Source organism: Zootoca vivipara, chromosome 10 (assembly GCF_963506605.1).
Source record: "Zootoca vivipara chromosome 10, rZooViv1.1, whole genome shotgun sequence".
Taxonomy (NCBI): Eukaryota; Metazoa; Chordata; class Lepidosauria; order Squamata; family Lacertidae; genus Zootoca; species Zootoca vivipara.
Genome location: NC_083285.1, coordinates 43,091,300 through 43,109,260, shown reverse-complemented (window position 1 = coordinate 43,109,260; position 17,961 = coordinate 43,091,300). Strand labels below are relative to the sequence as shown.

The 17,961-nt window shown below is 44.4% G+C and overlaps 2 protein-coding genes across 3 annotated transcripts in view; one reads left to right on the top strand and one right to left on the bottom strand.

Annotated features, from left to right (window-relative positions):
• SYNGR1 (synaptogyrin 1) overlaps positions 1-17,961 on the top strand; it is a 31,815-nt gene that overhangs the window by 2,207 nt on the left and 11,647 nt on the right. The window lies entirely within an intron of this gene.
• Positions 13,865-14,311, bottom strand: LOC132592731 (small ribosomal subunit protein RACK1-like). Its single transcript, XM_060279409.1, has one exon. It carries the CDS (start codon positions 14,309-14,311, stop codon positions 13,865-13,867), a length of 447 nt encoding a protein of 148 aa, XP_060135392.1.

Here is a 17,961-nt window from a genome sequence, read left to right as displayed (position 1 = left end):
GCAGACACGATTTCCGGCGCCATGGAAGCGAGTCCCCACACTGCTGTGCTGGTTTAGCGCAGCGCGTGAGCAGGCAACTCAGTTTGGGGGGTGGCTCATGGGCCGGTCAAACTACCTCTGCAGGCCACTCCCAGCCCATGGGCCTTAGGTTGCTGACCCCTGCATTCAGGTCAGCCCAGGAAGTTGCCTTGAAGTGTTTTGTTCATCTCACCCATTATTTGTCTACCTTTTGCAAGCATAGCATTTATCTTTTACATTTATATCCCACCTTTCTCAAGGTTCTCCCCCCTCCCCATATTCCACATAGTTGTTGCTTTTGTGCAAAAAGAGAGTTAGCAGCCTCACCAAGCACAACCAGTGTGCTTGCCACCTGTTTTTCTGCCGACTGCTGGTACCCCTTACCTTCCTGTGCTGCCTGACTGCATGTGATTTGGCGAAAATGTTTGGAGATGAGAGAAGGAGGAAGGAGCTCTGCAGAATTGCTAGCAGTGCCCTGAAGATTGGATTAATATGGTTGGCTGGTGTGTCTGCCTGGGCTCATTTTGCAGTGCTGTATGGTAGTGTTCGAACCACAGGGCGGAAGACATTCTAGCAATAATCTCCTGGCTTTCACATCCGCCAGTGAAATTCAACATGATGTGGTGGAAGAACCTTTTTTGCTGTTGCGCGAACACTTGAATGAGGCAAAGCAGCAAAGAGCACAGGTGACAGCGCTGGCCCAATTATGATTGACATGACGTTAGATGGGACACTTCTGTCCTTGATAATCTGGGACAGAATGTTCTCCCCTTTAAAGCTGTGACTTCATTCTGTTACTGCAGGGCTTCCTAAGTACAGGAGAAGAGAGAGGGTTTCTGCAGTGTGCTTCTTTCTGCTTCAGAATATCACCTTATTGGCTCTCTTCACGAAATCAGATGACTTCCCAGCTGCAGAAAGAAACCCAGCATCCAATTTTTTTTTGGATGTCCTCCTGTTTCCCCAAAGCCACCAATTGTCTACTGCACCTTGACCTTGGAAGTGACTTTGATACCCTTCTATTTCTTGTGATAGTGTGTTACTTTGCTTTGTAAAAACACGTGAGTTGCAGAATAGTGAGAACTCTTAAAGACCATTCCTGTGCATGTTTGCCTAGGAGTAGGTCCCATTGAATTCAAGGGGCTTACTTCAATGTGCATAGGACTGAAAATCCCAGGAATAATTGGAGTACTGGCTTAGCTGAGCAAGTCAAGAGATGGAGAAACTTAGAGCCTCATTCCTCCCACATTTGAATGTTCTTCTCTCTCATATGGTAAAAGTTCAGTCTTTGTGCCTCTCACTCATTTTTCACTCGTTTACTGTAGGTTACAATTGCACATGCAATGCAAGCTTAAGCACACTTATTTGGGAGTAAATTCCACTGAGTTCAGTGGGGCTTGCTTCTAGGCAATGTACATAGTAATATAGCTGTACATGTTTGAACCCCGTCATATCATTAGAGATGTGCTCGGTACATTAACTTTGCATGGTAATAGAAATCCCCCCTTTCTCCATCAAGTCTGAAGTGCTTAACAGATGAGGCACACAATATTAAACCTGTTAACCTTTTTTTTTTTTGTCTCAAGTATATTGCACTGGTGGCCGGAATAGAATTTGTACCCTCCATGCTGTCTCCAGAACTTTCAGACTCTTAACTCAATTATTCCCCTCCCCCCATTACTGCGGCAACATTTTAGAACAGGCATCCCCAAATTTCGGCCCTCCAGATGTTTTAGACTACAATTCCCATCTTCCCCGACCACTGGTCCTATTAGCTAGGGATCATGGGAGTTGTAGGCCAAAACATCTGGAGGGCCGCAGTTTGGGGATGCCTGTTTTAGAACTTTAAGGTGCTTGTTTTTTAAAAGCCATATTCTAATCCTCATGGCAATATTGGCAAGGCTGAAAATGCAGTGGCAATGCCTGCTAATGGAGCCTTCTCCAACTTGGTGCCTGCCAGGTAAACACCGTCTTCCTGATGGGAGTTGTAGCCCCAAACATCTGGAGGGCTGTGTTAATGGCTCAGAAATAGGAAGGTAAGAAATAAGCTCAGTTTTTTTCAAGTCCCAGAACCTCCAGGTGTAGTTCATGAACTGCAAGGGAGTGGTCTGAGTCTTTCGCTACTGGGGCTTCTGGAACAATACATTGCCATGTAGGTACAATATATTGATCAGTTGTGGCTGTACCTGCAGCAACCCACCTTTGAGATGAGCTTCATGACAAGCAAAACAAGCCAACCCATACAGATTCCCAGTGCAGCCCGCCTAACCCTAGCCCTCAAAGGAAAATAATGAGATAACCTCAATGGTTAGATGTGCAAGCGCATCTGATTTGCAGATTTCTGATTTTTCAAGCCTTGTTTGTTTCTACAGAATTTGTACGAGATTTGTAGGCCCATTCTATCCACAGTTAAGGAATCTCCAGCTGGGAATGGTAGTGACTAAAAGAAGACAGGAAAGAGTTTCTGAAATTCCTGGCACTTTTCTAGAATGCCATTGTAGAGCTCAAATCTCCACAAGAATCTGGGGGACATAGATTGCTGGACAGAAACTTAACAGTAACAGACCAGTCCTGTGTATTATTACTTGGAATTAAGCACCACTGGGCTCAGTGAGGCTTAGGACTAAGTAGTTGTGCAAAGGTCTGCAAGAAAAGACTGCACACTGAGTTAAAGGCATTTTGAGCTAATAGTGACTTCACAGCTGCTCTGCAGAGTTGCCAGTTTCTCAACCAGCCACTGCAGCTGTGCCTTTAGCAATAACTTGGTGTGCAGATATTTAAAAAGCGATAGCGTTTTCTCTCCATCGTGTGAAAACATGCAAATGCTGGGATTTATTCTTCACCTCGAGCTGCACAGGAGCAGACCAAATTGATTTTCGTGGTCATTTGGCAACCCTAATGCGACACCTGTCAGATGCAGTGCAGCTTTTAGAAGCCCGTGACCAGGAACACAAAAATAACCCCACCCTTCTGTGACGTGTTATTGGTGGCAGGAGTCCAATTCGAACTGTGTTTGGAATCCCTATTGAATTCAATGGGACTTACTTCCAAGTATAAATATGTTACAGGCCGCATCTTTAAATGATCAGGCCTTGACATAATACCATGCTGATGGCACTAACACTGTTGGAGTGATAAGATGCCACAGAAAGTAGGGCTCAATATCCTAAGTGGTTTTTAGAAGAAAGGAAACCTGTCTTCTGTTACACCTGCACACCCTGAATGCTAGGTGAGATTGTATTTGGGCGTGAAACATACCTTTAATTAACTGTATAGGTTTTTAGTTTAATCTAGTGTTTCTCAACTTTTTCCTGACCATGTACCCCTTCTGACCTAATTTCCTTCCTGTGCCTCCCCCCCCCATGTGTAGCCAGGGGAAATACAGGGGGCAGCTGCTTCCCCCAATAAGTAAAAGTCAATACCAAGCAATACAAATCTAAGGTTCTGCCCCCCCCCAACAAAAATATTGACTACACCTACCAGTAGAAAGGTAGCTATTTAAATGTTTTGTTTGTAAATGGAACTTGTTTTATTTATAATTTATATAATTTATACAAAATACAATCACCGGTACATAAAATAAAAGGAACATAATGAAATATTGTTGAAGCAGAAAAACATAGATCATAGAGCTGGAAGGGACTGCAAGGGTCAACTTTCTAGTGCAACCCCCTGCAACGTATAATAATAATAATAATAATAATAATAATAATAATAATAATAATAATTTATTATTTATACCCCGCCCATCTGGCCGGGTTCCCCCAGCCACTCTGGGCAGCTTCCAACAAAACACTAAAATACAGAAATCCATCAAACATTAAAAGCTTCCCTAAACAGGGCTGCCTTGAGATGCCTTCTAAAGGTCTGGTAATTGTTGTTCTCTTTGACCTCTGGTGGGAGGGCATTCCACAGGGATGTGGAAACTCAGCTAAGGCATCCATGATAGATGGTCATCCAACCTCTGCTTAGAAATCTCCAAGGAAGGAGAGTCCAGAACCTCCCGAGGGAGATCCGTCTTCCATGTATTATAAAAAGTAAACAACACTTATTTGGCCCCAGTTATTTGACACAGAGGGTGAAATCTACAGATACAGTCCAAAAGGCACACAGGGAGTTCTGTATACATGGGAGAATTTTAAAAAAGCAAGTGATTCTCACTGACCTGGTGCAAAAAGATATTGTCATGTGGAGGAGCCCTGGCTGCCTAGATAAAACACTATACTGTAGTCCCACACACCCTTACTTGGGAGTAAGGCCCGCTGAACTCAGTGCAACTTTCTTCTGAGTAGACCCCTAGTTATTTACTGGATGCGAGCCAGCTGCCACCAGACGACCCTGCTCGGCTAGGCACTGTGGTGGATTTCATCCTGCGCCTTGCAGAGCATCGCAGACACTGTCAGCGGGCCCAGCGCCCATTGGCAACATCTAAAGGCACCGATCCAAGAAATGCACGTGGCAAAAAGGAGTGTTAGGCCCTGGTGGGCTGTCCCCTTACCCACTTGTGATTGGACAAGCAAATAGCCAGCCAGTCAGGATTTTTTTTATTTTAGAAATGTGGTTTCCCCCCTTCTCACTTCCCTCTGTTTCCACCTAGCCTTGTGCTGTGCCTCCCCCCCCCCATTTATGCGATTTTCACCTGTGCCCCCCTTGGAATATCCTGGGGACCCACAGGGGGTCATATGGCTCCTGGTTGGGAAACACTGGTTTAATCAGTGAATTAGATCTGCACAAGTCCACTTATGACCAAAAATAGTTCTGAAAATGAAACAAAAAACCCTCCATTTTTTGATGATGCACATTTATGCCATAGCAGGAATTACCTTAGTAGACACATTCCTTACTGTGTGGGAGAGGAGCAGGATCTTAAGAAGGTGATCTGCAGTATTTAGAATTATTAAATATATATTTAAAATAACTTTTTAAAAAATAATGAAGTGCTGCATAATTAACTGAGGGTGGTTCTTTTTAGTGAATTAGCACCTTATGTACAACCAATTGGAACTGCCTTACAGATAAACCTGCAAAAGCTGCTACTCTGCTCATTCCCAGTTACTTGTAGAACATTCATGGCCTCAGCAAACAAGAGTAAAACAACCAACACATTTTCACATTTGCAAATGCTTCCCTGCTTGGTCACCTGGAGATAATTCTTACCTTGCTGAAGGTGATCAAGCAGGCAAGCAGCTGTTTCTAAGCCTCAAATACCGTAGATCAGCCGCTATTTATGGCACTAACTTTTATAAATGTGAATGCTCAAGGCCAGTGGTATACCACTGCTCCCAGTAGCCTTCCTGTTAAGGCTACACACACACACACACACACACACACACACACACACACACAAAATCAACTCTTGCTTTGGAGCTATCTGGGAGGGCAAGTTTTCGTTGTTTACCTTTCCGAATCGTTTTTTGCATGCAAGGCTATACACAAGCAAAATAATGTTGGCTGAAGTCATAGGAAGAAACAGGCCTGCCTTCCAAACCTCCTTTCTGGAGTGTTGAGTGTGGTAGTCAAAATGTGGCTAGCAAGATCCTTGTAGTGAGGTGTACCTGTTGCGTATGATTCAGGTTTTCCAGTTTGCCTGGGGAGCTCTTTGTTCATCAACAGCTGCACCATTCCATTTAATAATAATTGAACAGCTTTGTGGTGTGTCTTTGTTTTTTGAATGCAGTGCCTTTTGAAGCGGCATATGTTTGAGGAAGCTAGCACATAAGACAACTCCGTGTAACTGGAGAAGCTATGCTTCAAATTATGCAGGAGTTGGCAACCTTTTGGTGCATATTTGCAAACCAGAGAAACCCTCATGGGGACCCCAGAAACTGCCACTTATTCCACTGGCTACAACAGGATACATCCTTCATGCCTAATTTCAACAGGGATGGCAACCGTCCGGGAGCAAGGAAAGGCCTCGTTGGGCCCCTTTGTGGCTGTCATGTTGCCAACCTCTATTAAAACACAACATGGCCCCTAATCTTCAGAAGAGGGTTGTTGTTGTTTTGTGTTAATGGAGCCTTACCTGAGAATAAGCCCCACACAGTGGAACTGAATTATGAAGCCTGGAATTGTGATGCAAAGGGCACAGTTGATAAAAGCTTTCCCCCATAGCGCTTTCCCCATTACTATCAGGAAAATGTTCCTCCACCTGCTTTGCACGTGTTAAAAAAGGCATGGGAGCTCTGGTGGAGAAAAGATTGGCAGCCTTATTTGTCACATGATCTACAGCAATCACTCCCGTCCCCTCCATTTTGCAATTTGTCTCTGGGTACATCAATATATCTGGCACTGAGCAAGCTGTAGCTTTATAGGTTACACATTCACATTTTATTATAGCATTATGTGCTGTTTCAGGAGATCTTATTCTGGGCATTCATTTAAAAGTTCTTTGACAGGAACTGCATCATGTGAGTAGGAAAATGGCTCTCTGGAAAATTATAATAATTGTATGGTAATGATTGTTAACAAGCTGCTGCCAGTTTAAGGTTTTGGCTTTTTTTTTTTTAAAAAAAAAAACCTAGTGCTTTTCAAAAAAGAAGAAGAATCCAAGCCATATTTAAAGCTCACCTTTTTCACTTGGAAGCATTTAAATGTAAGAAGACCTTTGCAAGCTGTCTATAAAATAGAGCAGAGCTGAACTTTCATTGCAGCGCAGAGGGAAATAGCACGGAGGGACGAATCATTGGGCAAATGGGGATAATGCTGTATTTGTTTTCGGGAAATGGCAGAGAAAGTGCTCCGAAATGAGAAAGGCTCATGCATGAAGCTTAAATGCTGAGAAAGATTGGAGGTGGCAGCTGTACTGCGAATTAAATGTGAGCTTCCAGCAAATTGTGCTAGAAAAGGTACTCCTCGTTATTTCAAGCAACATATGCAGAAACACAGAATGTTTGTTAACGTTGTGAGACTGTTGCATTCTTAGTTGCAATCCTATGCACCTGTTATGATGGGGTTTTGGGGGTGGGGTAGGAAGTATGCCTGAGCCCCTCTTCTAATTCTTGGATCCAGCACAATTGCTGGAATAACCAAAACAAAAAATAAAATAAAAATTCCTTCCAGTAGCACCTTAGAGACCAACTAAGTTTGTCATAGGTATGAGCTTTCGTGTGCATGCACACTTCTTCAGATACACTGAAACAAAAGACATCAGACTTTTATGTATAGTCAGGGGGTGGGGGGTGGGGGTGATGGGAATGGGTGATTGGCTGATAGGAGTGGTAAACCTGTTGACGACTGTTAAGGACTGTTAACACTGCAATTGGTCTTGCAGGAAAAGCAAGGGGTGACATGGCTAAAGATAGCTTTGTCATGTATAATGAGATAAGAATCCAATGTCTTTATTCAGACCAGGTCTCTACATAAGGGTCTGGTGACCTCTGTTTCAGTGTATCTAAAGAAGTGTGAATGCACATGAAAGCTCATACCAATGACAAACTTAGTTGGTCTCTTAAGGTGCTACTGGAAGGAATTTTTATTTTATTTTATTGTTTCGACTACATACCTACCTGGAATAGCCCAGCCAGCATAGTAATGGGCTGCTAGGTTTGGGTCATTAAGGGAACAAAGGGAGTGGCTCTGTGCTAAAGGACAAATGGGTGGGCCTCTCCCTTCTACAAGTGTCAGTTAGAAAGACAAAAGGCCAGAGTAGAGAGTTGAGTTATGGGAGCTAGAAGCTGGAACAGCAGAGAGAGAGCCATGCCTGATTTCTGCTTGAATCCAAGGCTGTGGCTATGCAAGAAGCATGACCCCCTTGGGGTCTTAATGCTATGAAGCCTTCCATCGTAAGCTCAGGTTGTGCAAATGAACCATATAACCCAGGGGTCAGCAAATTTCTGCAGGGGGCCAGTCCACTGTCCCTTAGACCTTGTGGGGGGCCAGACTATATTTTGAAAAATATATATGAATGCATTCCTATGCCCCACAAATAACCCAGAGATGCATTTTAAATAAAAGAACACATTCTACTCATGTAAAAACACCAGGCAGGCCCCACAAATAACCCAGAGATGCATTTTAAATAAAAGAACACATTCTACTCATGTAAAAACATGCTGATTCCCAGACCATCCGTGGGCTGGGTTTAGAAGGCGATTGGGCCGCATCCGGCCCCCGGGCCTTAGTTTTGTTTGGGGACCCTGATATAACCTAATGATACCTCAGTCTCCGTGCCTCATTCCAAAAGGAAGCACAAACCCTGAGAAAGCGCCTGGAACCCCCGGCATCTTGCGCCACTCAGAGGTTGGGGTGGCATGCAACAAACCTTTATCTAAGTCAGGGGTCAGCAAACTTTTTCAGCAGGGGGCCAGTCCACTGTCCCTCAGACCTTGTGGGGGGCTGGACTATATTTTTTTGGGGGGGATGAATGAATTCCTATGCCCCACAAATAACCCAGAGATGCATTTTAAATAAAAGGACACATTCTACTCATGTAAAAACACCAGGCAGGCCCCACAAATAACCCAGAGATGCATTAAATAAAAGGACACATTCTACTCATGTAAAAACATGCTGATTCCCGGACCGTCTGCGGTCTGGATTTAGAAGGTGCCTTAGTTTGGGAACCCCTGATGTAAGTCCAATTGCACTTGATTAGGGTTTACTTCTGAGTAGACATGGAAAAGATTGCCCTGTTAGTAACAGAAACATTGTCAGACATTCCAAGCAACATAAGCCTTATATCGCCCTCATGAACTTCCCCTTTATGTGAAGGAAAATTCAGAGATTCAAAGTATGTCTTTGAATGACGTCACATGGAAGAGGGAGGCACCGTGAGTCCAAAAGTAAAGAGAACAAGTGGTGTGCAACAGTCTGTTCTGCTAGTGCAAGATACTTCTGTTGGTGGAACAGGACTTTCCTCTCTGTAGCTCCCCCCACCCCACCCCATCCACCCAAATCTGCTCTGGAGGGTTGTGGAGCTTTGTGTACAACCCAGTGACTCTGATGGGTTCGACAAGCATTGTTAAGCAAAGCAATGATCCCAGAGAGTTTTAAGCAACAATCCAGGGCATCTTCTCCAACCTGCTGTCCTCCATATGTTTTTGGACTACATCTTCCCTCACCCCCAGTCAGCATTGCCAGTGGTCAAGGAAGATGGGACTTGTAGTCTGACAACATCTTGAGGGCACCACATTGGGGGAGGCTGCTTCACTGAAATGTTTTCAGGGTACTGGCAGTGGAGCCCCCTTTTGGAGCAAGGGAGCCACTGCGTTGCAATGGTTAGAGTGCAAGAGGAGGAGTGGAAGACCCAGATTCAGAGTCTCCGCTCTGCCAGAAAGTTTGGACCAGGTTTTATCTCAACCAACCTCACGGGGATAGCGTCAGGATGAAATGGGAAGGGAATCAAACTGTTTTTGCCATCCTGAATTTCTTGCAGGAAAGGTGGAATAAAAACAACAAACCGAGAGTTCTAAAATATTCCCCAATGAAAGCTTGAACATTCAAAACTCAGGGTCATTGTATTTGACAAATACCGCTTCATATACCCACTGGGATAGTTCTTACTTTGTTTGAAAAAAATGAATAGCAAAGAAGTCATTGTTCCCTCATAATGGCATCAAAATCTCTCTAGCATACGGTTATTGGGTCCAGAGCTCAGGATTCCTCCAGGGCAGAAATGACAAGTCATCTTGTGATACCTTAAAGGCCAACAAATTGGTCAAGGTGTACGGATTCATGGACTTTTAAAGTCTATTTCCATCAGATGCAGGAAGTGTTATCCTGAGTTGCAGGTACATTGTTGGAGTTCATTAGGCTCTGCTTTTTGCAATGCTGCAGAGACAGGAGAAACCCCCGTCTGCTGAGATCCTACACCTACCCCAAATGAAACTTTTAAGGTCCCAAGAGCTCTCTTAGTGTCTGAACCTAGTACCCCATTTAGCATTGTATCAGAAATACAGATCAGCTTCCAGACTGCCAGCAGATGCAATAAGAGTTGATGGTTCTCTGATTTAAAAGAGAGAGAGCAGCAAAGTGTTCCATGAGTAACGTTGACTTTGGAATGACCAACACAAAAGAAGAGGGATTGAGAGAGACTCTTGCTTTAGTGAAATCAGGCAGACAAGTCTCCAGGTAATGACTGTCCTTGAGGACTGCCCAAGGCAGGTGTATGGGTCATTAGCATCCATAGCAACAGTGGAACGTACCTGCAGTCTTATTTTTCCTGCAAAGCGTTCTGCCAGCTATATGTCTTGTGCTGTTGTCCATTCACAAAAGTCAGCCAATTACGAACACATTGCAATGCTTTTAAGAAATATTATATGCCTTTCTTGCATCCCACCAGCTGGAGCTATCCTGGGATATAGGGGCAAGTTGTGTGAATCTTCCCTGAGGTTTTATGAACAGCAGCAGCAGAGCCATCAGATCAGACCCTTCCAGATGTGTTGGTCTAAGTTCCCATCGATGCCAACCAGTGTGGCCAATGGTCAGGGATGATGAGAGTTGTGGGACATGAGCATCTCCCTTACATTGGGCCAGTCTATCGTACATCTGGACCAGGGATGAGGAACATTTGGCCTTCCAAATCTTGAACCACAACTCCCATCAGCCCCAGCAAGCATGGCCAGTGGCCTGGGATGATGGGAGTTGTAGTTCAGCAACAGCTGGAGGGCCAAAGGTTCCTCACACGTGATCTAGCCCACTGGGTTAGGTTGTAGAGTTCAGCCTGTCAGGATGTTAGCTGTGTGAAGGATGGAAGCCAGGTAGCACCTCTCCGGAGGCTCAGGCAAGCGTCTTCTCAGTTGCCTGATTCCCAGTTGTTCAAACCAGAGAAGCTAAGAATTGATCCTGGGACCTTCTGCATGCAAATCATGTGTTCTGCCACTGGCTCTGCTCCCTCCCTGCAACTCGCAATCAAGAGATCTCTCCTGCGGAGAGGGATATTATTATTGTTCCCCAGGGCTGACAGGTCCCCAGGGCTCTTGTCTCTTCCAGATTTGCATGGAAAGAACAGTTTCCCTGCTGTGCCTTTTTCCATCTTAGAGCTGCAATGATAGAAGTCCTGCCTGGTAGAAATTCTTCTGAGCAACTCTTAAAAGGTACAAGAGCAGACTTGGGTTTCAGACCGCCTTACATGCTCCCTCTTTTTTTTTTTCCTTCTCTCTGGCTAGGTGTGATAAAGATTTCTTAAACGCAGCCTTTCCCAGCCTGGTGCTCTAGCCTTAGACCAGGCCTTTGAGAGGCTACCGCAGTGGGATCCAGTCATGGTTCCAGATGAGTCTCCAAGGGAACAGAAATGGCTCTGTGTGCTTCCTTCATTGGTGCTGATCTCTTCCAGCGGGAGGTAAACCAGCTAATGCTGTGGGATCAGCAGTTAAGCTGGGGGAGTGGGCAGGGGATAGGGGCCAGATGCAGCAGCTTGTAATTACCATTCAAATGGAAGGAACAAACAGTGGAAGAAGGAGAGTAGGCAGCAGTTCACATCCTTATCTGTTCGCTGCAGTTCAATTGCCTGCTCTCTACGGGTGATGAATTTTTTTTTTCTGTTTGCCTGTTTGAGGGGACTACTAAGGAGGTGTTTAAATATATCCGAAACAACTACTGTAATTGGTTTGAAGAGCAACGGTTCAGATTGAGAAATGGAACTTGCGTTAACCCTGCCTTCTCCGCGCGTGAACTATGGTGGTTCCACATAGTGGTGGAGCCAAGTCATTTTTGACTCTGGACTTCGTGGTCTCGCCAGCAGAGGGGACAGTTTTCAGTCCGTGCCAATGTGCGTTGCTTCATTTCCTTCCAAATGTTGCAAGGCAGCCCAGCTGTCTTTGGGGCTCCTTCTGCACATTCTGCCAAGTGGAACCCCAGACTTTTGCCCTGCATTGGCTCCATGCCGGCATTGGTTGCAGCAGTCGCATACCTCGGAAGGCTGTTGCACGTGTGTCTGGATCAAAGTTGCCCCAATACATGTACTCGAGTGTATGCCACTCACAAGTTACCTGCTTGCTTTGGGTAACCTCGGTATTTCCAGTAGTGACTGTAACGTGTGGTGAACTGGCCAGTGTGTTCCTGCTGTTTGAGTTTCTTGGCGCTGGCGCTCAGTTCCGCCACTAGGCATGTCTCTGGGGGTGAAATACTGAATCCTCTTATCTTCAAAGTCCATATGGCACAATTTTGGATGGATGCAGCATTGGCGTTTTTGAAAAAGCATAGCTTGGGTTGGTTCTGCTCGCTTTCTAGTCCAGAAAATATGCACTTAACAGCGTGGAGTAACTTAAGAAATCTGAAAAGCAGGATTGGGGCTGGAATCTGACCTCGCTTCCTCTCTCTCTCTCAGGTTATTCCAGGTGATGGCTCAGACGTATTATCAGGGAAGCGTGTGTGAAGCTTTGCTGGGGCATTCCGACTGATTCTGTGTGCATAATGGATAACATCATTTCTTAAAACAGTTAATCCAGCAGCAATTTTCTGATAGCAATAAAAGCTTCTTTTTTTGGCATCTTTTTGGTGTATATGCCTTTGACGTCTTTTTGATACTACAGTCATTCCGGAAGTCCGTTTGACTTCCAAAACATTCAAAAACCAAAGTGTGGCTTCTGATTGGCTGCAGGAAGCTCCTGCAGCCAATCAGAAGCCTCATTGGACATTCGGCTTCCAAAAATAGTTTGCAAACTGGAACAGTCACTACCAGGTTTGCAACATTCGGCAACCAGAATGTTCGAGAACTAAGATGTTCGAAAACCAAGGCACAACACTATATGTCCTTAGGGAGTGGCCCAGATCTTCTTGGTGGGCCCCTTATTTCCTATCCCTTCTCCTCTCTCCTTTCTCAGATTTTTACTTTGCTTGCAGGGTGGCCGGACACCATGCTAATGAGACCCTAAACTGCCCACCATCTTAATTTCCCAGAGGCATCTATACATCTAAATTGGCTTATGGAAATGTTATGGAACTTCAAGGCCTTTGCCCAAAGTGCTTCTAAGTACCCAACAATACCTTTGCTTCTAATAAAAGTGGCTCTGCTTATAGAACACCAGAACTGCTACCAAACACTTTCATCACCCTTAAAACATTACTTGCTTAATAGCCACTCTTTGAGTCTGAAACTTGTTTTCCAAGAGATCTGCTAAATTCTGAGCAAGGGTATCAGCCAGAAGTGATTTACAGCTTTTTTAACATTTTGTTTTCAGTGGTGGGGAAACGCTATAAGGATGTGTTAACCATTCAGTGTTAAATCTATATGTATGATTGAGTATATTACTTTATATTTATAAAATGGCTATTATCCCAGCCTGAGGGATTAGGCTAGAAATAATGTTACTTTTATAAATGAAGTAAGAAATAAGAATACGCAAAGGAAGAAATAATCTCGTTCCTGGCTCTCTGGAGGTACCCAAAGCTTGCAGCTGTGAATGGTTGAATAGAAATGAAATGGGAGTTGGATAAGCTGTAGCTAGCAGCTTCCTCATTTTTCTTGCTGTGAACTTGGAAACTCTCTCTATATTTGGCAAGTGGTCCTGCAAATGCAAGAAAAGCTTTTGCTTTGTTCCATCCGGGGTAGATTTGATTATAAATCCAGCGAGGAATATTATGTAACAGAACAATTTCCTTTTCGTAACTCAATTTATAAAATTTCAGCAAGGGAGATATTGTGGCAGCCTCGTGACTGACGGGGAATGATGGTGAGTTAAGGGCTGGGAGCAAAGAGGCATGCAGAGCCTAGCTAAAAACAAGATGGGCATAGTAGGATGGCGAGGGAGAATGACAAGAGTTCTTCCCATGGTGCTCAAGGAACATTAATGGGGTGAGTTGTAGAGGCATCACATGATACTCAGGAGGGCTTAATAGCCTGCTCGAAATGGGTATCATGCTGCAGGCATCACATGGCACTCAGGAGGTTCTTCTACGCTAACTGCTCAGTTCACTGTGCAGCACTGGGGCCAGAAGGGGGGAAATTGCACGTTTGCAGGCCTTGATTTCTGGAGGTGGCAATGCAAGGATTATCCTGTACAGTGGTACTCTTGATGCTGGGTCCAGTGGCTGCACACAGCCGGTAGCGGTTGGGGCTGAAGCATAAGGCGTTGATGATGTCTCCACCATCCAGGGTGTACTGGTGCTTGCCTTCGTTCAAGTCCCACAGCATAGCCTGGCCGTCCTTGCCACCTGAAGCACACAGGGAGCCGTCGGGTGAGACTGTCACTGTGTTCAAGTAGCCAGTGTGCCCAATGTGGTTGGTCTTCAGCTTGCAGTTAGCCAAGTTCCACACCTTCACGAGCTTGTCCCAGCCACAGGAGACAATGATGGGGTTGCTGCTGTTGGGGGAGAATCTGAAGGTGCAGATAGAGAAGCCTTTATTCTCCTGCAACATATATTGATCCTGTCAACAGAACCAATAAATAGTTCTGAGAACTCTGAAACTACTGCCTGGAATTTTGTGGTCAACTGGTCTAAATGTAGGGAGTCTTGAAGCACCGTATAACAGTACCTCGAGTTACGAACGCCTCAGGTTACAAATGCTTCAGGTTACAAACTACGCTGACCTGGAAGAGTTACCTCGAGTTGAGAACTTTGCCCCAGGATGAGAACGGCAGCAAGAGGCCCCATTAGCGAAAGCACGCCTCTAGTTAACAGTTTCAGCTTAAGAACGGACCTCCAGAACGAATTAAATTCGTAACCAGAGGTACCACTGTACCTCACCATAACTGTTTGCTTTAGGGAAATAGATGGATATGCAAAGTATTTTCCAAAAGAGTTGGCAAGCAGAGTAAGGAAGCTATGGGGGGGCAGTTAAAAGGGTAAAGGATACTTAAAATTGCGTCTTCTGGACACTGGAATTCTTCCCCATACCTCTTCTGAATTTAAAGTCTTCAAAATGTACAGTATTCACTTTAACCAGGCTCCTGATCTGGTACGGGTTTTGAAAAGGGTTTTTCTTCTTTTCCATGTGCATTGATTGGGTCAGGAGGCAGACAGCCAATTCATTCTGCTCCCAATCAATAGCTAGAAGTTCTCTCTATTATTATTATTATTATTATTATTATTATTTGGCCAGATCATTTTTCATTGCTAGAAACGGGGTTTAGAAAACAGTTGGTTCAGGCAGACAACTTCAAGGGGAGCACAGTTTTTCTCCCTTCTCCAATCTGTGTGTTGGATGAATAGAAAAGGAAAGAAAACCGCAGTCCAGAGTTGAGTGGAGCAATTCTGACTTCTTAGTTCAGGTGTGGATGAACCATCAGTAGTGTTGGATTCTGTAAGCTCTGAGAAGTCTTGTCTGGTTTCTGGAAACAGTCTCTTTCCATATCAAGGTATACCTCGGATTGTTCCTTTCCGCACTTAAAGTGCTTTTGAGCATATTTATTTAAGGAGTTCTAAACCACCTTCTACCAAACAGTTGACAGGGCAGTTTGCAAATGTAAAGCAAAATACATAATATAAAATATTAAAATGGCAAACTAAAATAAGAACTAGATTCAGGTAGGCAGCCGTGCTGGTCTGACGCAGTCGAAATAAAAAAATAAATAAAATGTCCAGTAACACCTTAGAGACCAACAAAGTTTGTTCTGGGTATAAGCTTTCATGTGCATGCACATTTCTTCAGATACTGCATCAGATGTCATTCTTCAGATGGCATATGAAGAAGTGTGCATGCACATGAAAGCTTATACCCAGAACAAACTTAGTTGGTCTATATCAGGCATCCCCAAACTTCGGCCCTCCAGATGTTTTAGACTACAATTCCCATCTTTCCGGACAACTGATCCTGCTAGCTAGGGATCATGGGAGTTGTAGGCCAAAACATCTGGAGGGCCGCAGTTTGGGGATGCCTGGTCTATATGGTGCTACTGGACAATTATTATTATTTAAAATAAGAACTGTTTCAGCAATCACCTAATTTTGCAATTCCGCTATTTCTCATCACATTTCCTCTCCAACAAAGGCCTGATGGAAGAAGTGTGTCTTTACCTGTTTCCTAAATGAAAGCAGCTATGCGGCAAGATTCACCTCCGTGGGGAACTTACTCCAGAGTTTTGGAGATGCCACTGAGAAGTTGCAATTACAGAACCCCTTGCTCTAGAGTCTAAATCATCAATGGAACACCAAAAGTTTCCCCTCCACTGTTCTTAAAGGACAGCAGATTGATATGGAATTCTATGGAGTTCTAATTGTACTTCAAAAACATACGATATAAGAAATAAAACAAGCAATAACCATACAATTACAGCATCTAGCACGGCACATTGGAAGGCAGGGGGGGAAAACATTAAGCGGTCTGCCGAAACCAGCAATTTTCAAGTGGTCCCTGAGGTGGGGGGAGTTCAGAAAGTGCAAACTCATTGCATGGGTGTATGATTTTGGGGAGCTAATGTTTCAGAGGAAAATGTTTGCACATAGATGATCCTGTTGACTACTTCATGATTACGATGCTTGCAAAACTATATCTGAATGTTTTCCAGAGGTACAGTCAGGTTAGAATCATAGAATCATAGAGTTGGAAGAGACCACAAGGGTCATCCAGTCCAACCCCCTGCCAAGCAGGAAACACCATCAAAGCATTCTTGACATATGCCTGTCAAGCCTCTGCTTAAAGACCTCCAGAGAAGGAGACTCCACCACACTCCTTGGTAGCAAATTCCACTGCCTAACAGCTCTTACTGTCAGGAAGTTCTTCCTAATGTTTAGGTGGTATCTTCTTTCTTGTAGTTTGAATCCATTGCTCCGTGTCCGCTTCTCTGGAGCAGCAGAAAACAATCTTTCTCCCTCCTCCATATGACATCCTTTCATATATTTGAACATGGCTATCATATCACCCCTTAACCTTCTAAGGTTGTCTATATACTGGGATTGCTGAGTGACAGCAGATGGGGAGGTAGAACACCTCCCCAGTTTTACAACTACTACTCTGGCTCCCAGTTAGTTTCCAAGCCCAGCTCAAGAAGCTGGTCTTAATCTTTATGTTGTTGTTGTTGTTTAGTCGTTTAGTCGTGTCCGACTCTTCGTGACCCCATGGACCATAGCACGCCAGGCACTCCTGTCTTGCACTGCCTCCCGCAGTTTGGTCAAACTCATGTTCATAGCTTCGAGAACACTGTCCAACCATCTTGTCCTCTGACGTCCCCTTCTCCTAGTGCCCTCAATCTTTCCCAACATCAGGGTCTTTTCCAAGGATTCTTCTCTTCTCATGAGGTGGCCAAAGTATTGGAGCCTCAGCTTCACGATCTGTCCTTCCAGGGAGCACTCAGGGCTGATTTCCTTAAGAATGGATAGGTTTGATCTTCTTGCAGTCCATGGGACTCTCAAGAGTCTCCTCCAGCACCATAATTCAAAAGCATCAATTCTTTGGCGATCAGTCTTCTTTATGGTCCAGCTCTCACTTCCATACATCACTACTGGGAAAACCATAGCTTTAACTATACGGACCTTTGTCGGCAAGGTGATGTCTCTGCTTTTTAGGATGCTGTCTATGTCTAATCTTTATAAAAAGCCTTAAATAGCTTGGGATCAGATTACCTTAAGTTACCACTGCCTCCCAAACAAGCCTGTCCTGTTATTAAGACATTCCTCAGGTGGGCCCTCTTTCCTCCACCCCCATCAAATGTCAGGCCATTGGAGGCCTATGTGGAAGCTTTTTCAATGGCACCGCCCTAACTTACCGTAGTAACTCTGTCCCTAAAGAGACTCATCTGATGCTGAGGCTGATGACTTTCGAGTGCTAGGCAGACTTTAAAAACAAAACAAAAAAAACCCCACGCAGCAATATTTGCCATGTGTTTTAGCATTAAATAAATGAATGGGGAGTGAACTGCAGCAGTAGTAATCGTAAAATTTGGCAAAGGAAGGGAAAGTAGGTGGTGGCAGGAATACTGAGCTAACAGATGGGAAAATAGATTGCAGAGATGGTAGGTGGAAGACTGAGTGGGTGCTTGAATTGTGATGGCAAATTACTAGTTCTGGGTGACTTAGAAATAACACTGCTTCCGTTCTCAGGCATCTTCCAGCTGGATTATCTACCAGCAA